Here is a 23,514-nt window from a genome sequence, read left to right as displayed (position 1 = left end):
TATTGTCTCCCTTGGAAGAAATTCACCTTGGACAAATGGGGGAAACATGTCATCTAGGAGATGAGACACATACAAATCCTCATTACCACATGCAACCACCCACTCCCATTCAATAATCTGATTGATAATGGCACTAGAGAAAATGTGGTTTGCTACCCTGTACCTTTTTCCTGAGGGCATCAGTTCATACTCATTATAAAAGATGTGGTTTTTGTCCATAGTGACATTCAGACCTATTCAATCATTCCCACCTTTGAAAACAGCAGCTTGCGTTAAATAAGAATAAAATTGGCTTAAATATAATTACCTTTGCCAAGGAGGTTATGTTTTCTGGTAGCGTCTGAGTGAGCATCGGTTATTCCTTCCTTCTTTTCTAAACTAGTTTGAAAAGTTTTCAGTGAATTCTGATAAAACTTTGTAGGGCTGTAGAGTGGGGTCTTATTAACAATCCATTCAAATTTGGCTTACATTCACTGAGAATTTCAAGGTCGGCTTAATTTATTTAATTTATTTGTCAAAGATTTGAAAACTAAATACATTCTAAGACTTTTTTGCCAATATATACAAATATATTTAAAAAACAAACAAAATTTGTGATCAAAAACTTTATTCACCTGATATTTACTAAAAATGTAAGCAAATTTTAATAAACAATAAAATGAATGCTACACATGTACTATTTCCACAAAAATAACAAATAAATATACTCAAAATTATGTCAGGTATATTAAAATGGGTTTCAACAGAGCAAATAACAAAAGCTTGTACTGTATGCTTGTTTTTACTGCACTACAAACTCCTTAAATTACATGTAAAAAGAACAAAGAAAACAAAATGAACATGTCCATAATACAATAATTCTTTTACTACTATAAAAGTAAATACTGCCCAGAAAATGACCTGTGTTGGCGGATGTTTGCGCTCTCAGAGTGCTTCTTGTTTGTTTGTGTGAAATGTGTGACGCGAAAAGCTTAAATTCTTCAGAACATAGTGTACGGTCACCTCGTGGTCAATAACAATGACATCACTTCTCTTTTTCTTTATTTATTTATTTAACAATGTGCACATGCTACCGGGAAACAATATCCTCAGGATCCTCCAGCACTACTTCCTTTTTTCCCCCCTTTTACTGTTAGAGGGACAATAACCAGGTGAACCCAAGTGCCGACACCAAGCGAGAGACAGGGCACAGGTCAAAAGTATTTTCGCGAAGAGTAAGGGAAAATGACTAGGGATGGCCATATCTGACAATTTGGCTAATTATGACACAAACACGTCCCCCCTCTGTGTGAAACAGAAAAATAATTCTAGCGGAAAATGATAAAACTTCTATTTCTCAGTATATTTCTTGGTGCTTCATTTTCTTTTCAATGCTTTCCATCGTATTCAACAAAATCTGCCAAGTTTGTGACTTTCTGTTGACTTGTAATTTTCACCGATGGGCATAGCATTAGATTTTACTACAGTAAAACTCCTTCCCTTCACAACCATTGGATGGAAGCCAGACTTTAGAAAAAGAAAAGTGCATGGTCGTCCAAATGTGGGACACTTAAAGAAGGACATCTGGTCACCTTAGCTCAGCACCACTGAGCTATTCAAGCCAGCACCACTGTTAGCTATTTGATCCATAGGCTAATTTCTTTGAGGACAATGAATGTGTTTACAAAATTTCAGTCTAGACCAAAGAAGAGGTTCCTTAGAGCTGTTAGTTTTTGACTTTGGATAGAAATCTTATTCTTATTCTTCTTATATCTTATTCTGAGCCCCTCTATGACTTCTCATTTACATCATCACCTAAAATATACTGATAAATATACATTTTCCACTCCAAAAAGTTTGTCAGAACACCCTGAATATTCAGTCAGAAGTCATTAGGAATGACCTAATTACTGAACTTAAATAACTTAGTGAAACTTAAAAGAGTGTGTTTAATATATAAAGTCTTACACTCCCTTGCTCCACCACCACTAAAGGAGTTCATTAGGCGTAAAGAAAGCTCAGACAGGACCGCTCGAGCTACAACCCGAGGAGACTTGTTTATACCCCACAGACGGACAGCATTTGGGCAGAACATCCTTTCTGTCCAGGGTGGCCATCTGTGGAACAGTCTTCCTCAGTCCATTAGAAAAAGCTCTACATTCAACTTGTTTAAGGCACAGGTTAAAAACTGGTTATGGACAACCATAACCAGTGTGTGATTATGTATAAGTTGTATAGTTTTAATGTTTTATTTGGGAATAGAATGGTGTGTATGCGTGAGTTTGGTGATGGAGTTTTTATTATGAATGAATTATGATTTTTTTATGAATTATTATGTCTATTTTTTTATGTTTTATGGACAACAGATGGAAATTAGCCCTTGGCGATAATCTGGTATGTTTACATTCATGTAATTTTTTTACATGTATGTTCATTAACATGCACTGTCCTAAATAAAATAAAATAAAATAAAAATTAGGAATGACATCATTTGTGCTTTTTAATTGTTTTCACTGGGAAGCAACCACCTCAGAGTGACATAACAGGTAACAGCACTTCTGCTTTATTTCTCTTCAATCATTCTACTCATTCCCGCTCTCCAAGATGCTTCCCTTACTGTAACATTAGACTCATCACATCATGAATGAATTTCCACACTTGAATTTACTGCTCATTGTTAAGTACTAAGTGATTATAGCCCATCAACTGCTCCAGGGGATCGGACAAATTCTGGGGGACGATTCAACTATTGTTTAATAAGAGCAAATAAAAGAATATGTAGGTAAATATTAAATTTCCCTAAAAAATGTCTGACGCAGCAAGCTTAGGTTTTTAAGAATATCCAAGAAATTCAGCCAGAGTTCAGTAATGACATCACTTCCTTTTTCTCCTTTTTTTTTTTACACACCTCTCGTGCTACTGAGGAGTCTCCTCGGTGTGACATAATAGCAAACAGTACTTCTGACTTTGTTCCCACTTGCATAGGCTTACTTATTTCCCTCCTGCGAGGTATTCCCATTTCCAAACAATCAAGCTTGCTAAATTAAGAATGAATTGCCACACTTATATTTAAACACTTTAGTGCTCTGAGTTCAGCATTCAGAGATCACAATGCATCAACTGCAGCTACAAAGAGATTCTCTGTTTACTTTACTTCAGCTTTATAATAGGAAAAAGTTGTTAAGAGGCCCACTGGAGTTTGCCCAATGGCAAACTCAGTTTTCACAAAGAAAAAAAAAAAAAAAATCATGATATAAGCCCATTTTATGAGTTCTGCTTTCAATAAAATCTCAATCAACTTGGATCATCAGAAGTACTCATTATGCAAAATTATGCTCTTTGAAACTTGGTGGGATTAATAAGTCATGGGGCTCTGGCACAAAAAATACGCTCCAACTGACCGACTCACCCAACCATTTGCTTACTGTGTAAGGTGCATCTATTAGAGACCTGAAACTGATGTTTATGTAAAAACAAAAATAAATGATTAAATATAGAAAAGGATGGTCAGGTGACTGGCTTACTTCCAGAGCTCTTTTTCCAGTTGTGTTGTGTTGCAGTTGATTGTTATAAAAAAAAAAAATAATTATCTGTTTATGTGTCAAGATGATTATGACTGCTGGAGCCTGTGAATCAAACTCTTAGTGAATCAACTGATGATTGTTAGACAGTCTTACAATCAATCATCAGTGTTGTCTGGGTTCAGCTGATGAGCATATTTCTCTTTCTCAGTATATTTATAATATAACATAAATGCTATAAGGGTCAAAGCATTTACCCTTTTGACTGGTCAAACCAAAAATGCAGGTTACTGATGACTGCTTCACCTTGCTTTCCATTTAGCAAGAAGCCATTTCTTTATTTTTAAGCTAAGGAGTCTCTTATCAAAGAGAGAATACACAGACTGTTTGGAAAGGGAGTTGACCAGTAACTTTGCACAGAGAGACTCATTAAAGAGTTGCAGTATAAAGAAGAAGTTAAACAAATTCACAAACTTGATACTAAGAAAACGAATGCAACTTAACATGATGTCAAAGTAATAATAGTAATAATAATAATAATGATACATTTTATCTGAAAGCGCCTTTCAGAACACTCAAGGACACTGTACACAGCAGAATAATAAAAGCAACATATAAGCAAGCAGTTTACACAATCAGAAAAGCATAAGACATAAAACAAATTTAAAATAGCAGAGTGGGATTATATGGGGTTATATGGGATAATATATTTTGAACAAGTGAGTTTTGAGTCTGGACTTAAAGCGAGAGAAGGAAGTGATATTTCTTAAATCAGGAGGCAGGGAATTGCAGAGTCGAGGAGCAGAGCAGCTGAAGGCCCTGCTCCCCATGGTGGCAAGACGGGGGGAGGGGACAGAGAGAGAAAGAGAAGAAGAAGATCTGAGACACCGAGATGGGATGGCGATCTGAACCAGATCAGATTGATATGGAGGGGAGAGATGATGAATAGCCTTAAATATATACAAGAGTATTTTGAAATTGATGCGATATTTGACCGGGAGCCAATGAAGCTGCTGCAGGACAGGAGTGATGTGATGGATAGAAGGGGTCCTGGTGATAATACGGGCAGCAGAGTTCTGGACTCATTGGAGCTTATGGATGGATTTTTGAGTGAGACCAAAAAGAAGTGAATTACAGTAATCGATCCAGGAAGTAACAAGGCTGTGAACAAGAATGGCAGTGGCATGTGGAGTGAGAAAAGGACGGACACGATTAATTTCGCGCAATTGAGGTGAAATCGAAATATCGATTTATTTTTTTTCTCGATTTATCAGCATAAACTTGATGGTCTTAGGGAAAAAATACCACTTCCTTTCTCAAGTGAGAGCTGTGCGTTCACAGCCTGACTGAAACTGAACTGTTAAGGAGGAACAGAGAATCACAACAGGTCATTTGTATGACTCAACTGAGCAACTGATCTTCACTGAATAAATTCAGATCCTCCAAGTGAAGACATCCTGTTTTCAAGGATTAAAAGACAATAAGTCTGTGAACTAAGAACATCAAAGAGGCTGGGACCTTCCTCTGAATTCACAAGGTTCCTTTCAGGTAGTCCAGTCCACACACAGTCCATTCATGCTAGGTTAACTGGATGTGAGGTAAATAAAGTGCATAATATGTAGAACAAAGCACGGTATAGTCAAATGAATGTATGACTATATGGTCAAATGTGGCCACTTCATACTACAGTATAAAGCATTTTGAGTAGTCAGAAAGTCTAGAAAAGACTATAAATGTCAGTTCACTCCATTTTTGTGTTATTTTAATTGTATGGCAAAATTAATCAATGCCCACGATACCATAGAACCCATCAGTGTAATTCTGTAGTTCACTGGTGGCTTTGTAAAAAAACAAAATTGGACAAAGATAGAGCTCAGAGGAAAACATATCAAGCTGCAAGACCCGTTTGTAGAAAACATTATTATATTATTCATCTCTATAGTAGAAATACAAAGGTTGCCTAATCATAGTTTTAAAGTAATTTCCAATACTAGCATTGTAATACTTTTACACTAGACTAATACTTCAGCTGCTGTCAGAGTGGTTTGGTTTTACTGCATGAAACACTGTCAGCTATGAAAATTTAAAATTCATTTTCACTGCGTTCCTAAACAGCACTAAAAGTAAATATTTATATAAACCATAAATAAGAATTTGGGGTTAATTAAGGGTGATTTGGACAGCCTGTTAATGTCCTGCTATTACAATACAAAACAAAAAAAATAAATGTATTAAGGACGATGACTCATTTGAAGAAGTCAAGTGAATTTTAATGACACCTGACGATTGCATTCAATTGATGATTTCTTCACAGGGAAAAAAAGTCGTTTGTGTACCGACTATAGTTTCCCTTAAAAAAAAAAATAAATTTAATGACCGAGCACAAATTATTATTGATTAAAAATTATATATTGGAACTACTTTAAATATTGTTAGAATTAATATTTGGAGCCTTAGTATCAGAGCTAGCCTTCTTGCCTAGTAAACAAAAATCATTGGTTAAAATTTAGGTCTTTTATCTTAAAATCTGGGAGTTTTAGAAATATAATAATTTGTTATAATCTTTGGCTGCCATACATAAATTGTCTATGAAATATCATTCCCTCACATACTAAATTATGATTTCTACAGGCATCCAAATCTGCTGTCAAAGACCAAACATCCAAATATCTTAGGGACTTCCATCCATCATGCTACATTAACTTTAGCTACACTCCTGAGATTCCACATTAATAAATCAAGGAAAACTTACATTTTTTTCCTATTTCTTTTTGTTTATTTTATTTTGCAATTCATAATAAATGTATTTTTTCCTTTGTTTTTCAATATTTTGACAAGCTGTGAGGAGGGAAATTTTTTATTAAACCTGACGAACTGAGATGGAATTACCCTCATCTATTTGATGTGGAAAGGTCATATCATGTCCTCCTGAGAACTGAGGAAATCTTTCAGTTTAACTCTTTTGTCCACTACAGAGGACATAATGAATAGACTGGGTCTCAAAAGGATATGATCATATCATATTCTGAAAATGTAACCTAAGCCAAAAACTTTTTGGACAAACTTTTTTATTTATCATTGGCTTAGACTAGGTTAAGTACTTTTTTGTACAGTTCTATTCATACTTAGTTTATAGAGTTTTTTGCTCATAATAGTTCAAGTCATCATGTTGTTATCATTAGGAATTTGAACTCAATTTTCATTTCTTTACTATCAAAACAACGCTCTTACCAATAGATGTGTGACTAGGTATTTGTCATGTCATGGCTTCCATCCTCACTTTAGAAAGACCCACTGTTATCATTTGTACCCTACTGTAACCCAGAATAGGGGATAGATTATTACCTTATAAAACCACCTGAGAAATGGCCGATCAACATGCTAATAATTGAAGTTGCAATGGGCATGGTACATTACTAAAAAATAAATAAATAAATAATTAAAATTAATGAATAATAAAAGAAGGCTTCTTCTTACAGATTTTCTGACATGCGCTAGAAATTGAATTATATTCTCATTGTTGTTGTTTTAGTGATTGTTTGGTGTTCCTTTTAAGATGCTGTGGGTCACATCAACATGGTCCATTGTCCCGTATTTTGCCTGTGTATTGTTTATTTGATAAATGAGAGAAGGTACTTTTGGCTGCTTTCTTGGCCCAGACGCTAGCTTGTGACCCCCTGGGGATTTTTAGCAAATGTGTTATTCACTACACCAGCAAGTGTTATTATTTTATTATAAGTCACATTGGTCCAGTATGGCTGTAGCTAGCATGAATCCTGAAAAGCGGGTTAGAATATCTCATCTCACAACATTCAACCAGTCCATGAACATTTTTGTCATTTGATCCAGCGTCTGCACTTATGTTGACCCACTGATATAGAGTCTAGAGAATACTAGCACTAGCAATATTAGCATGGGTGATAATTACTTGGTTTGGATGATCTAATATCACGTTCCTAAAATAGAAATGATGATAAAATAGCTTTACTGGTTTCATCATATTCACGTTACTCACTTATGTAATATATCTGATTAAAACTAGCTTGTGTCATTTTCCTCAGTCTCTCTCTCCTTAACCACTACAACATGTCACACCGATGAGAACATTATAGTGACTCCACAGCTTGGGCTTAACAAAAATGTTCCATTATCAATCATCAGACAAGAAAACCAAACCTAGTATTAGTGTCCTTTTCAACCTTATGTTCCCTAAATTCACCCCATTTGTTGAGTGTTATTGTGAGCGCTATTGTTAATCTGCAGTGGATATTGTGCTGAATATTTAGATTAGAGCATATACACTCACAACACACTTTATTAGTACACCTTGCTAATACTGAGTCAGAGCCCCTTTTGATTCAGAACTGCTGTCTTCGTGACTGAGATTCAAAAAGTTGCCGGAAACATTCACAGATTTTAATCCATAATGACAGGATAGCTTAATGTAGTTGCTGCAGATTTATCCGCTGCATATCCATGATTTGAACCTTCTATTTCACCACATTCCAAAGGTGCTTTACTGGACTGAGTTCGGGTGACTGTGGAAGCATTTTCAATGCAGTAAATCCTGCTGGAAGCAGCCATCAGAAGATGGGTACACTATGATGATAAAGGGGTGGACATGGTCAGCAACACAGAACTCATTCATTCGTTTTTCCTAAACAAAACGAAAAATAGTCATGAGGGGAACTGACTGGCAGACAAACAGTATGACATGAGAAGAAAGTGTACAAAAGTACACACAAGGAAATCAAGGAAAGTGGATGCTGGAGGGCAACTAGACATGGCTAAAACTAATTACACAAGACAATAAAGGTCAAACTGAACACAAGGCACATTAAAACATGACTATCAAAGTAAAACAGGAAAATGGATACAGGGATCTTAACTATATACAGGAAACACAAGGGGGACAGGATAAACTACAAGAAGGAATACAACACTAACAAACTGCTACCATGGGGAGAAAAACAAGACGGCAAATCTAACAGAGCTCAAACTGCAGGAGTATATAATTAACAAACAATTTACAAAAGAGGTAAAACAAACGCTCTGCAATAATAGGCAATAAAAGGCAAAATAATAATTCTGAATAATTATAGGAAGGCAAACTTAAGAAACCAACTGAAGATATTTAATAACAAACAGAACGTGAAAGTTTAAAAACCACAAAACTGGGTAACATGACAAAGTGGTTATCTGAGTCACTGTTACATTCCTCTCAGCTTAAAGGAGCCTGACCGCTATCCTTTAACTTCTGGCATCAAGAAGGAATTTACCCACAGAGCTGCTGCTGACTGGATATTTTCTGTTTTTCAGACCATTCTGTAAACCCTTAAGATGACTGTGTGTGATAATTCCAGTAGATCACCAGCTCTGGGAATACACAAGCCTGTCTGGCACCACATCAAAGTCCTTCACCTTACCTTTCTTCTGCATTCTGATGCTCTGGTCGTCTTGACCTACATGCTTAAATACACACCGTTGGTGCCGTGTGATTCTTAATTACGTTTTTGTGTTAAGAAGCAGTGGAACAGTTGTACCTAATGAAGTGCCCGGTGAGTGAGTAAGTGTATAAAGGTTTTGTTTTTTGTTTTTTTTGTCCATGTGCGTTCCTGAAAGATGATCTGAAAGCTTCTGCATGCCTGCACCCACCCTGATATCTAGGTAGTTATATGGGAATTAACAGTAGCACTAAACTGTGGACAACACATTCACTGGGGCATCTCGGGAATTTCTTGGACAGCTGATCTTTAGTGTACCTCTCACAGTTTTCCCCTTTCACCTGTTTACCTGGCGTTGTTGAGGACAGGGCTGGAGTTTTGACAGAGGAACCAGTCCAGATCAAGCGAAGGCGGGGTTAAAGAAGACAAAACAAGGAATTTCCTGGTGAGCTACGACAACACAGGAAGGTAAAGTTTTCTCCGGTGAAATGTAGCGCTTTAGATCTAGAAATACCACACGGGCCAGATTTATTTCTCACCGCACGACGGAAGCGGTTTACGTCCTCTGTGCTTACGTATCGTGTGAAACAGTTAATTGTAATCAAAGTACATTTAAACTGGCTTTAGCTTATCAACCTGTAGGTAGCATCTGTTAGCTAGCTCGCGAACGTCACGTGACTCGTATTTAGTTAAATAATGAACTAGAAAAGTCTGAGCAGTTTCTGAAAGGTATTCTTGTGGTATATTTAACACTGTTTGAGTCTAAAGAGCCTGAAAGTTGCGGTGAGACGGCTGAATGTTGGCCGATTGATGTTGGGGACGGCTAAAAGAGGAAGCGCGTGTTTTGGTAACCAGAAGAACTCAGTCGGGTGGAGTCATTTTTCCCCTAGCCTCAACATGCTAGTTGTGTTGACCACATCTAGCATGATAAGCCTTTGGTGCATGCGCTTTGGTTCATCTACTTTGAGAGGAAGCGTGTATTTTGGCAACCAAAACAAAATTCATAATAAGTCATTTTTCCCCCTAAGCACTTTTTCCCAAAGCCTCATCATGCTAGTTATGTTGACCACATCTAGCATGATAAGGCTTTGGTGCATCTACTGTGAGAGGAAGCGTGTATTTTGGCCACCAAAACAAAATTCATAATAAGTCAATTTTTCCCCCAGCGCTTTTTCCCAAACCCTCATCGTGCTAGTTGAGGCTTTGGGGATTGTGTGCATTTGAAACTGTGATGCCTGCATGACTTTGAGTCATCTGCTCCAACAAAGTGCTGTGTTTGCAATGTGACATTTGCTCTGAACTTCTTTAATCTAAATTTTAAGTACCCCTGCAGAACATGTTTTAAGTTGCACAAGAAAACCCACTCTGGAAACTAACTGGAAGTTAACGAGATTATAAACAAAAGGCAAATTGTTACACTTGACTGAATTGTCAAAGGGTTATTCCATCTCAAATGCTCACTTTTTTGTAATAGTTCTTTGTTCAATCATCTCTGATTTGAGATTGAGATCTAAGGCAGTGTTTGAACATGGATATATAAAAAAAATAAGACAAAGGTTTGAAATGCTCACTCACCTCTCTTACCTTGAATTAAGATCTCTGATTTGATTAAATACATTTAAATATCAAGTAGTCCTGCAAAGTCCCACATGAATAAAAAACCAGTTTGCCAAAGTTAAGTAGGGAGAACTTCTGAATGGTATGCATTTGAATTTCACAATAATGCAAAATAAAACATGTAGAATACTTTTTAGCATATAATTCAAAATCACAGAAATGAAGACAATGCTATTTTCATTCAACTGTCATCATTGAGCAGTTTTATTGCAATTCTTGCAGCACTTATTCCAGCAGTCCCTGCTTGCCTGTGGCAGTCATATTAGGGTTAAGGTCTTCTACTAAGTTGTTCCATGTGGACATGGCAGTGGCCTTGCAAGATTACTAATGTGAAATGAATTAGTAATTTTCATTACTCTTAGTTGTTTTCCTATTTTTTTTTTATGTACAAAAAAATTACATTAGGACTTGTTGAGTTTTAATACCAAATTAAATATCCTGATTCAGTTTTATGGTAGGAGAGATTCATGTTCAAACATTGCTCAGGTTTGAAAGTCTGAGTATGCTAAAAGCGTGTTAACGAGCCATTTTTCAAAAAAGTGCATTAGCTGGCTTTGTAGAAGAAGGAAAGTTTTGGGGGATTTTTTTCCCTACCAGCACACATTGTATAGCAGGTTATTAATAATCTGTCACATCTGAAGTTGAATTTGAGCCAGACATTGGCCAGGTTGGCTGATACTAGAAGTCAGTGGAGAACAGCTTGAACTGTTATGAAGGCAACAATAATGCAAAAAACAAGTTACTACAACAACCAGGAAAACAGACAAAGACACGCTGTGGAAGGGAGCCGGAGATTATTGATAACGAATAATTAAACGCAGGGAAATGTTGCTGGTGTTTTGGTGTGGGGGTGTTTTCATGCCACATTTCGGTTGATTTGTACCAACTGATATGGTGGCCCTGAAAGGTCAGATGCACTGCAACCTAAGAAAACACCAGTGAATAGCAAATTGCTGCAAAAGCACACAAAAATACAACAAAAGTTGAATAAAGCACAACAGAAATTAAAATTAAAAAATAAATAAATCATAAAACACAAGTGTTTTGAGGAAGACAATAAAATGACAGAACAGTTTTGAGATTGAATTCCAGTGCGTTTTCTGTGCTTGCATAGAATTTCTCTATTCGCTGATGTTTTCTTAAGTTGCGTTGCATTCGACCTCTCAGGGTCACTGTAAACAGAGCATCATTCAAATGACATAAGCAACCTTGATAAGGATAAGCAGAGGAGATTGTACCCCTCTTCTGATAGCTGTTTCCAGCAGGATAAAGTGCCACGTCACAAAGCTAAAAAGAATTTCAAACTGGTTTTTTGAAAATGACAAAGTTCACTGTACTCAAATGGCCTCCAGAGCCACCAGATCTCAATGCAAACACCACCTTTGGGATGTGGTGAAAATGGAGATTAACATCATGGAAATGCACCCGACAAATCTGCAGCAACTGCATGAAGCTGCACGTAGGTATGGACTCAGATTATTAGACCCAGTAGGACCCAGTATTACCCAGTATTAGAATAGAATAGAATAGAATAGAATAGAATAGAATAATCCTTTAATTGTCCCACAAGGGGAAATTTGGTTGTAACAGCAGCCAAAAAGACACATATACAAACAAACAGTACACAGGACACAGAACAGAAACATACACAATTTTTCTTACATATTTACATTAAGGAGAATGGTTACTATATACAGAGAGTACTATGCAGTTATTAAATTAAATAAAAATAACTACAGATAAGAGGCAAACCAGGTTGTAGTGCAAATTGGTTTGTTTAACTTATTGCAGTTACAGCGCAGATGTAAACATCTATGATTGTTGGGAGCAGTTCTGATTGTACAGTCTGACAGCTGCAGGGAGGAAGGACCTGCGGAAACGCTCCTTCATGCATCTAGGATGCAGCAGTCTGTCACTGAAGGAGCTCTGCAGTTCAGCAACATTTACATGCATGGGGTGGGAGACTCTGTCCATCAGAGATGTTATTTTGGCCAGAGTCCTTCTGTCTCCCAGCACCTGCACTGGGTCCAGGGTGCATCCCAGAACAGAGCTGGCCTTCCTGATGAGTTTATCCAACCTCTTCCTCTCAGCTGCCGATAAACCGCTGCTCCAACAAACCACACTGTAAAAAATGACAGATGCCACCACAGAGTCATAGAAGGTCTTTAAAAGCGCTCCCTGTACTCCAAATGACCTCAGCCACCTCAGCAGGTAGCTGACCCTTCCTGTAAAGAGCATCAGTGTTGTGGCTCCAGTCCAGTTTATTATTCAGGTTGAACACCCAGGTACCTATAAGAGTCCACTATCTCAATGTCCACTCCCTGGATGTTCACCGGTGTCAGTGTGGTGGGTCTGCGTCTCCGGAAGTCCACCACTAACTCCTTGGTTTTCCCGGCGTTGATCAGCAGGTGGTTCTGCTGACACCAGTCCACAAAGTCCAGAGTCTACTGTCTGTACTCTGAGTCATCCTCACCTGTGATGAGGCCGACTATGGCAGAGTCGTCAGAGAACTTCTGTAGGTGGCAGCGTGGGGAGTTGATGGAGAAGTCTGCAGTGTAGAGGGTGAAGAGGAACGGTGCCAGCACAGTTCCCTGTGGGGCCCCCGTACTGCAGACCAGCGTGTCAGACACACAGCCCTGTGACCTCACATACTGTGGACGTTCTGTGAGGTAGTCCAGTATCCACTGGGACATATGGTGGTCCACTCCCGATAGCTCCAGCTTGTCTCTCAGAAGTCGTGGGTGGATGGTGTTGAAAGCACTGGAGAAATCAAAGAACATGATCCTCACAGTGCTTCCAGGCTTCTCCAGGTGAGTCAGAGCTCGGTGCAGGAGGTAGATGATGGCGTCCTCCACCCCAATGCCAGGCTGGTAAGCAAACTGCAGTGGATCCAATGAAGACCTCACCAGGGGGTACAGATGGTTTAGAACCAACCTCTCGAGGGTCTTCATCAGATGGGATGCCAGGGCTACCGACCTGTAGCTGCTGAGGTCCTTGGGATGGGAGGTCTTTGGTACCGGTACCACACAGGAGGTCTTCCACAGCTGTGGTACTTTCCCCAGTGACAGGCTCAGGTTGAACAGATAACCTAGGATGCCACACAGTTCATCTGCGCAGCATCTTAGGAGCCTGGAGCTGACGCCATCTGGACCTGCAGCCTTCCGCACCTTCATCTTGCGAAGCTCATTCCTCACTTGAAGTGCTGAGATAGAAAGAGTGGATTTTGGGGGAGGGGTGTGTATGTTGGAGTCCACAGGAGCCAGGGGTGGGTGTAATGACTGGGAGCTGGGAGGTGTGAAGTCCTGAGATGAAGGACAGGCAGTCCCTGAAGATGAAGGAGATTGCAGCAGGGGGGGCAATGCTGTGGGAGGGGTGATGGGAGGGCTGGGTGTTTGATCAAACCTATTAAAATATTTATTTAGGTCATTCACCCACCCCAAGTCTCCTGCAGCCTGGGGGGTTGGTTTTTGTCCTGAGATTGTCTTCAGGCTGTTCCAAACCCCTCTGATGTTGTCCTGTTGCAGCTGCTCTTCCATCTTCCTCCTGTAGTTTTCCTTTCCTTGCCTTATCTTCCATTTCAGCTTCTTCTGAACAACTCTCAGCTCCTGTTTGTCTCCAGATCTAAAGACTCTCTTCTTCTCCTTGAGGAGAGCCTTAATTTCAGGATTTAGCCATGGCTTGTTGTTAGAAAAACACCGTACCTTTTTGATGGGTATGGTGTTGTCCACACAGAAATTCATGTAATCCGTAATGCAGTCTGTGATGCTGTTGAGGTCATCCTCCATTAGGACCCAGTATTAAAAAGTTGTGCCTAATAAAGTGAATGGTACATGAATAAAGTGAAACCAAGTGAAGGGTTTTTGTATGTGGATAGTTCATATAATGTGAGCATTTTCAGGACTGACTTTTTACAGCTGAAACAAAGAAGAACATTTGGATGATGGTGAATGTGTAATTTGTTTGTAGTGGTCTATCTTGTTTCAGATCAGATTGGGCTGTATAGGGGCCATAAACTACTGCTTGAAATTTAGACTTCAAGAAAGAGGGACTCCCCCAATTAAATGCCTCCCACAGGGGGGATTTCTACACTTAGGTGGGTTAGAGCCAGTTCTAGATATAATACAACCTGAAGAAGACGGATTTCAGAGGTTTCAACTGATAACCAATAACCTGAAGCTTGTGGGTTTGAGTCATTGTTAAGATATTGGGTCTCTGAGTTGACCGAAAAACTTTTTTACCAATGCTACTGTAAGTGAGCTTACTTACTTCCAGTAAAAGGAAATAATTAATGAGTGTCCACTACAAGAAAATAATTTCACAGAACATCTCTTCAAAGGCAGGGGGGAAAAGTGTTAATAAGATAAGCAGATAAGCTTCTTTACACATTATTAGGCTGTTCTTGTTCTTCTTGTTCTTCAATGCCATAAGTAACTTTTATGTGAAAAGTTTATACTTGTTACCTGTATGAGGCTGACTGCGTTTAATGTTATTAGATTCAAGGGATTGTGTGGGGGATTTTCCCACATTATAAGTGCTATATTTGCAAGATTACGCACACAGTTTGCACAGTCCTGCACTGATGAACTAAAATTAATTTGATAGCCCTGCTTCTTTTCATATGAATGAAATGAGTAGCTAACATGAGAGAAAACATTTTCCATGAAAAAATATGGACCCAGTCCTGACTCCTCAAAATCAGCGAAATATCTTTGTAAAATAAGCATATTTAATGAAAGTATTTAAAACAGAAATTTGTTTCTGAGTCACAGACCCTTGGATTACATAGCGAAGGGTAAAAATTTTGTAACTTCCTTTTAGCTGCAGAGCTATCAGGATCTTCACATTATTGTTGTCTATATGAAAGGTACAGAAAGCAAAACTCAGGTATGAATAATGTGCTGAGCTTGAGTATAAAGGTTGTAGTCACTGCTGTAATGTAAAACTTTTTAAACCTTTTGTTGCATAAATGGATACCTTTGTTGCTAATTGGCATGTTGATGTGAAGATAATAATTACATTCGGTATCCCAAATATCGACCAAAACATTAAACAAAATCTATAATAAAATAGCATAAATAAAGTAAACTAGCTGAAAAAATAAATGCAATATGATGAGCTCAAAAATATAAAAATGACCTAAGAGAAAAAAGCTCTGTAAAATATAATAAAGGAGATAAATGAATAAAAATCTAAATAAAATAATAAAACGCAACGTAAAAAGATGATTCGCACTGCAGCAACAAAACAAAAAGCAACTAAAATTAACAACTGTTATAAAATTACTACTGTTTAAATTGTCCAAGTTTTGTGCTTGCTTACGTCTCGTTAGAAGCTGGAACTTTAGACTCATTGTGGGGTTAAATGTTTACGTTTGAGTGCTTCTGAAACGTGTTTTTTTTTTTTTTTTTTTTTTTTAATTTACATTTTCTTTTCTAGATGAATGTGGGCGTCGCTCACAGCGAGGTAAACCCCAACACGCGGGTGATGAACAGCAGAGGGATATGGCTCACCTATCTGCTGCTCACTGTCGTGTTGCACATCGTCCTGCTCAGCATCCCTTTCTTCACTGTCCCGCTGGTCTGGACACTAACGAACGTCATCCACAATCTGGTCAGTAAAGCCTAAACAGTTCATTTTTCTTTTTTTTTCATGAGTCTAGTTTCAATTTTTATTTCAGTAAACTAAAATTTTTTTCCACACTTAGTTTTAGTTTTTACCTTTCAGCCATAAAAGGTTGATGGGCTGTTGTTGTCACGCTGCCGGGTAGGCAGGCAGCGTGGACACGTCTGTGAATGTGATAACTCCAGAGCAAGGCAACATAGGAGCTTCAAATTGATGGTGTAGCTACTAAAAATCTCTGACAAGTTCAAATCTCAGTGACCTCAACCTAAAGGTCAGAGATCAAGTTTCCTGAGAATCTTCTGAACATGATAACTCTACGACAAGTCGACATAGGATTTTCAAATTGATACCATAGTTGTCTAAGAGATGAGATAAGATAAAACTTTATTAATCCCTCGGGTGGGTTCCTCTGGGAAATTCGGTTTCCAAAAGCACAGCTCCGACAGAAGTTACAGAACGTGAGCAGAATATTATATATATACACATATATAAATACAGAGACATATATAAATAAAATATACGAAAGGGATAAATAGAATAAATAGGAATAAGAATACAAGGGAATTGCACATTTCAAGTATTGAAGTCTATTGCACCGTTGACTATTAACAAAAAGTATTGCACAAAAAGTATTGCACAGTGGAGTGAAGAGGCACTACAGCTTAGTTGTTCCCCCCTCCTTTGTCCTCCTGTTTCCCCTCCCTCTCCCACTACTAGGAGTGTGAGCGTTATCACTGGCAGTTGCTAGTATTTGTAGTCTAGTTTTAACTGTAATAAATGTGTCCAAACACAAGGACCATGCACATTTACAAAAACACCCAGAAATTGATGCATAAATCCACACACAGCAGGTGACAGGTATAGATACAGATAATATCAGAATCTAATCTGATTAATTCATAATTTAGCTTCTATATTTTGTGAGATAATAAAAACATCACAATGTTAAACAATGCTATTTCACTAAACTGACAAATAGGTCACAGTAAAACCTTTCGGTATATGACGTCGAAGACAGTGGACACTTGCATATTTAATCAGCTTTTCTTCAATTTTATCATGACTTGTGCTGACATGTTTTTTGTGTGGCACCCCCGCATCACAATATTCCCTGATGCTGGGATGTTATTCCATTTTACATGCTGAAAGGTGGCTTTGTCTCTTTTACTGTGGGATGTGTATGTCATAAAATATCTGTTTCTGTTTTCAGGTGAAAAGAAACTGAAATTGTGGTCACGCTTTCATTTGCATTTAATCTGCAGATCAGCAAACAGCACTACTTTCCTTAACACCCCCCTCCCTAAATATCGGTAAAGCATGCTGGTGTCCAGAGTTAATGAGAAAAGTACAACTTTGTGAAGTACCATGATCTTGGTTGTTCATAACAGTGCTAAACAGTTTATCAGAAGTCGTCTACTTCAGAGATAACATTTTTTGATTTTGATATGCTAAATCCAAATCGTGTACAGTTGTTATTTTTTTTAGTTTTTCACCAATTTGCTGCTTAGATGAGTTTTACTTATAAATTGTAAGCTTTTGTCTTCTCATCTGTTTATAGTTTTATATATTAATACAGTTATGTCCATAATTTGTTGAGTTAAGACCCAGTTTTTGTAGTTTTCTCCGTACACCATCACAGTGGATTTGAACTGAAACAGTGATTGAATTGCAGACTTTCTGGGGTTCTAGAAAACTGCATTAACTGTTTAGGAATTGTTGCAATTTTTATACATAGTTTGTGGATGTCTCCGCAACAAAACCAAGTTATTCATCCCTGTAAAGCCCGAACCATTAATCACTTGCCAGAATATTCAATCATTTTGAAACTGGAGTATTTATTGATTCTTCTGAGAAATTAAAACAAAGTTGAATATAAAAGTGCATAATGAGTTTTAATTTGGATATTTTTTACTACACCTGATATTTTCCGATCCCTGTAGGATTATCCATCACACTGATGATGTGTGATGGATAAAGAGATACCAAAGAATTCAAATATGATGCACTCTGCATTACAGGGTTAAGAGTGTAGGGGATCAATAAAAGAAAGTATTTACTAAGTACTAAGTTTGCATGCATTTCGCTGGTGCAATTTCCATTATTTACAGTACTTTATACAGCGTATTGTGAAAGAAAACTAAAACAAATTACTTGTAAGATATTTTATATCTAATTTTTTAATATGCTTTAAGAAAACATGTTACTTTACTGTGTGGCATTGGATTTCCTGCTACTAGAAAGGTCAAATCTAAAGTCAGAGTGGAAGTTGGAAGGGTCAAATTTCAATGTCACATTTGAGAGCACAACTTCATCAACCTTGGATGACTAGTTTAGGAATAGTGACCAACTGGTCTAAGAGGCAAGCAGGTAGCATATCATTTAAAACTGGAGCCAACCAATGTAAAGCATCATTTTCATTTCCAGTGACTAAAAATTAGCGAACATTGGCAATTGTTTCAGAATCATTTTGGCTTTACATCACTATGATTGAAAAGCTAAAAAACTAGCTGAATCACTGCTGTTGTTGAAAGTGTATTAGTTGTTGTTTTAATATCTCAGGGAAGCACTGCTTTTCAAAAAAAAAAACCACAGTTGCAGTGCACATCAGACAAAATGTATGTTGTTTTTTTTCCCACGGTTTATACCTTCAGTGTGGTTTGCACCTGGGGGAGGTAATTTTGCTCTCCACAATACTGCTCTTACATGTCAGAGCTGGGAAAATTTGTTGGGTCACTTCCAGGGTTAATGAAAACATCAGCTCTCCGGGCAGTGACTGAAATGTCTCCTTGATTCGTAGTTGCACTTGAACTTGCTTGGAGTATTACTTGTTGTTCCCCCTGATAATGTTTGTGGATGACTGTTGTTATGTCTCCTCTACAGGTGATGTACCTGTTTCTGCACACAGTGAAGGGCACTCCCTTTGAAACACCAGACCAAGGCAAAGCCCGTCTGCTCACACACTGGGAACAGATGGATTACGGCGTCCAGTTCACGTCTTCACGTAAATTTCTTACCATCTCACCAATTGTTCTGTAAGTACATACACTGTTCACAACAGAACGTCACAGATAGCTTACAGTTTCACTTTCATTATGATGAGTCATTTAACATGTAAAGATCACACAACTGCTGTCTGTTATTTGACAACAATTTAGGCTTTCAAGCGCTTTTTAAAGGATTCATTAACAGTGATCAGCCAACAGAAATAGAAATATCAGCCCAAATAGCATCTGGCTACCCCAAGAATTATCCGTTGCCCTTATTAGTGGCTGCAAAGTTAAACTTTGTTATGTTCTTTAGCCAACATGAGTCCTACATGTGTTTGTGTAAAGTAATTGCATTAAAAAGTAGTCTGCTTTTATAATAAATAAAAGATTTGGCAGTTTAATAGCTCTCCAAAGAGTAAAAGTAAAAAAGTACACCAGTTTCAATATAATTTTGACCGCAGTTGAGCAAATGAGTAGTGAAAGCAAACAAATCTGTCGACTCACTGTTAAATTCTCTATTTTATTCTGTGACTTTGTTTTTTTTTTTCCTTTTGGATTTTGAAACCATAGCTAGGGACACTCGGGAAAAACAATTTGCATGTATTCATTCATGCTAACCACCGCTACTGAGGTTCAGTGAAATTAAGAGGAAAAGGTCTGAGGTGATAGACGTAGGCCGGTGATTCCCAAAGTGTGGGCTGTGAAGGCATGGACGATAGGGCACGAGAGGTCATTTATAATAAATGCAAAGAGTTTTTTCAATATATATACAATAAATTTAAAGGTTTAAAAGATTTAAAAGTTTTATTTGATTTTTGTTGTTTTTAATGTTTGTTTATCCCAATAATCCCATTGAGACTCAAGAGAAATGAATTCAGAAAACTGCAAGAGTTTTATATGATTTTATAGTAGAGTTCAAACTTGTATGATCCCCTTTTATAGGTTGAATCCAATGATAATTCTTTTGGCTTTGGTTCCAGAAGTTTCTGTTAGAATTTTCTTTTTGTTTTCGGATTTGTAATTTTGTTTAAAATTGTTGTGATGAATATGAGTTTCTGGGATTGAGGTTGGCCAGAAACTGAAAAACTAAAGTCAAATATTCTCACCTGCAACCTGAACTTTCTGTGCGTCATGTACTTTTCTTTTATCATGTATTTATGTGTTATAATGCTGAAGAATTCATGTTGATGCTGATGCTTTCTCTCTCTCTCTCTCTCTTTCTTTACAGATATATTCTTGCAAGTTTCTACACAAAATACGATCGTACGCATTTCCTCATCAACACGTGCTCGCTCCTTAGCGTCCTCCTCCCAAAGCTGCCTCAGTTTCATGGAGTACGGATATTTGGGATCAACAAGTACTGACAGAACACTGGATTTTAACCATCAACACTGGACTGTTTCAATTTTAGAGGCTGCAAAAGAAGGAAATCTGTTTAAATGGTCTGAACATGTACACATTGTTTGGAGTATTACATGAAAGTTGCTTGCAGCCTGGTGAAAGTAAATGCACTGCTGCTGTTTCATCAAAGTAAATGATGACATTCCCGATGTAAAGGCCAGACATGTTTGCTCTTGTCTTGGAGAAAGAGCATATTTATAACTGCACTGCTTTCACATGTAGCTTTTCTACAGATGTTGGTTGTTGTCATGAATGTAAATGAATATTTTTGATTCATGTCGCAAATGGCACTTGAAAGTTTTCTTTTTCTTAATTTACTATGAAGGATTAACATGCAGCATGCATTTACGTGCCCATAATAATAAAAAATAAACATTTTGCCATGATAAACATAATCATGTAATGTTTGATTCAACAGCAGGGTGTCTGTTATCTTTATTTGACAGAATCTAGTGGGAAAAGTGCAAAATCCCATTGTACAGAGGTGTGCAGGAATCAAATCCTGCCAAAAATTCTATTATAAATGATCAATTGTAGGTCAGTGTACAAGCTCCGGGGAAATCCAGACACTTTACATGAAGCAGCCATGAGGGGGCCATCACAGAGTTTGCAATATGCTCATATATCCAAGGGATTCTCCCCCTTCCGCATGCACCGTGGTCGCGTTTGCATTGCAGTGAGGTTTCCCTGTTTGTGACGCTTTTTGGGGAAGTTGCAAAAGAAAAAGGAGCGACGTGTGAATGTGATTACACTGCCAAACAGTGCCTGGGAAACACATGCAAATAATGCCAGCTGTTTCAAACAAGTTGTGTAATCGAGTGTAATCATTTGCAAAAGTGGTATTTGGGTTGTTCCCTGTCTTCAAATGCTGTGAGGACAGACGTATAATGTAAAGAAGCCAGAGATGGAATGCACAGGGCAGTCGGGTTTAAATGTCAAAATGTCCCCAGTACATCAGATATGGCTCACTGAAACTAGAGAGTGGGAGAGAAAGAATGAATACAATGTTTTAGCTCTAACGTATACTTAAAGCTGCCTGATTGAAGATAACACTGTGTGGCTTTAACAGCAAATTAGGTCCACTGCAGTTTTTCCCTGTTCTGTTTCCACTTTCAGTTTATTGTGAACTTAGTAAAACCTTGAGAAGATACATACCGTATATTTAAACCCTTGACTCAACATTGCAAATGTAATGCGAGTGTTTGCCAGTCATGACTGGATTACATAGAAGGTTGTGTGGCACGATATGTCGGAAGTAATGCGAAGATATGAGAAAGGTCGCACATTCTTACGTTACAGCTGAGTTGTGGTTTCTTTGAAGTTAAGGTCATATTTTAACAGATTTAAAGATGTCCCTTTAAACAGGAACACCAGCGAAAATCATTTGAAACATGCATGTTTCAAAGTGAAAATACTGTTTTGCTTGTTTTGTTTCTAGATAAGTGAGGAACAACAGAAGATATCGTGCCTAAAGTACATTTGAATCTGCATACTGGACAAATGAATCACTCAACAGAAATGACCAAAACACAGTTTCTGCAAATGCTGTTTGATTCAAATCACTCCTTTGTTGTCTGCAAAGTGGGTTTGCCGCTATGACAGGAGTTACCAAAAGAAGCATCAATGATTTACAGATAGAATCTACTTATCCGATTCAGGGTGGCGGAGGGGCTGGAGCCCATTCCAGCTACCCACAGAGCAAAAGGTGTGCTACAACCTGGGCAGGTCGCCAGCCTGCTGCGGGGCTAACAGAGGGACAGACAACCATCTACACATTCATAATCAGTGGTGGTGTTAGGTTAACTAGTGTTAACCCAACACCACTAACTGCATGTCTTTGGACTGTGGGAGGAAGCTGGAGTACGGGGACAACATGCAAACTCCACACAGAAAAGCCCCGGCCAGATGCAATCCACCACCTGATTTTATTCTCATAAAAATGATCCGATCGTTAGTAAATCAGTTGTTAAACCCGTTGAAATGTGACCTGGTTCTCAAAAAGAAGCAAGACAGAATTGGGCTCTGACATCAAGTTGGTGGAAAAGAAGTTTTTATTAAAACAAGCAGGTCCTCTTAAAAAATTCCCATGCTAATTTCATGACTTCACCGAAGTCATGGCATTTTGACCAGACCACCAAACAAACCTGGCACCAACACAGCACCTGCTGTGACCAAATTCAAACCTGGCGAAATGTGGGTTCCATCCTAAAAGGCATCAAGGTAGAACTGGCTCTGTACCAGGTGATAGAGCTGGTAGAAAGGCCACCTACTAAACAAAAGTGAATAGAAGTAAACCAAGAAAGACCGTAGACCAAAAATAATTAATCAAGAATTATAATCCACACTCACACCATATAACTGAATGCCTACATTATGCCTGCTTTTTTTAAAAGGCCGCTTTATTCCCCTGCAGGTGACCCCAAAACCTTGTAACATCTAGTCACTGCTAGATGACTAAAATTCAAATTTTACATTCACAGGTATCTGGCATTAGGGAAATACACAATTTTCCCTTTTATAGGCCTGTTTGACCGGGGGCTTTACCCACATGTGGTAATCTGTCATTAATGATGACACATCATGTATTGGTGTGATGGAAGGATTGCTCAGTCGCAACAGAACAAAAAATATTTTTTTTGCCCTTTTATATGATAAATAAGTATTGTTATTGCTGTACTCATTTTCTTCCAGCCAGAACGTTTCCCCTCGAATTCTTCCTCCCACTGATGCCAGATGCTGCTAATAAGAGTTCATTGCATCCTTGAACTTCTCTCTCTCTGATACTACAGAGTCTTTACTCTGCAAAAATAAAGCTGCTTGGCAACCGGCACTAAACAAGAAAAAGAAAATTTTTTTGCATCAAAGGCATATGATGAAGCCATGCTGACATTTACAAAACCTCAAGCCCTCTCAGTGACACCATCACACCTTTTAGAGTTCAAA

The 23,514-nt window shown here is 38.0% G+C and overlaps 1 protein-coding gene across 1 annotated transcript; it reads left to right on the top strand.

The window, feature by feature from the left end:
• Positions 1-9,297: 9,297 nt before the first annotated feature.
• ormdl2 (ORMDL sphingolipid biosynthesis regulator 2) lies at positions 9,298-20,961 on the top strand. The gene is made up of 4 exons (XM_031741960.2): positions 9,298-9,412; positions 15,998-16,171; positions 19,064-19,215; positions 20,399-20,961. Exons 2-4 carry the CDS (start codon positions 15,998-16,000, stop codon positions 20,532-20,534), a joined length of 462 nt encoding a protein of 153 aa, XP_031597820.1. The 5' UTR covers positions 9,298-9,412; the 3' UTR covers positions 20,535-20,961.
• Positions 20,962-23,514: the final 2,553 nt, after the last annotated feature.

The sequence above is a fragment of the Oreochromis aureus genome, linkage group 20 (genome assembly GCF_013358895.1).
Source record: "Oreochromis aureus strain Israel breed Guangdong linkage group 20, ZZ_aureus, whole genome shotgun sequence".
Taxonomy (NCBI): Eukaryota; Metazoa; Chordata; class Actinopteri; order Cichliformes; family Cichlidae; genus Oreochromis; species Oreochromis aureus.
This window is presented reverse-complemented; position numbering and strand designations above follow the sequence as displayed.

Coding starts and splice junctions, on each gene's coding strand:
- ormdl2 (XM_031741960.2), top strand. CDS start 15,998: ATGAATGTGGGCGTCGCTCACAGCGAGGTAAACCCCAACACGCGGGTG. Junction 16,172..19,063: donor CGAACGTCATCCACAATCTG/GTCAGTAAAGCC, acceptor TCTCCTCTACAG/GTGATGTACCTGTTTCTGCA. Junction 19,216..20,398: donor ACCATCTCACCAATTGTTCT/GTAAGTACATAC, acceptor CTTTCTTTACAG/ATATATTCTTGCAAGTTTCT.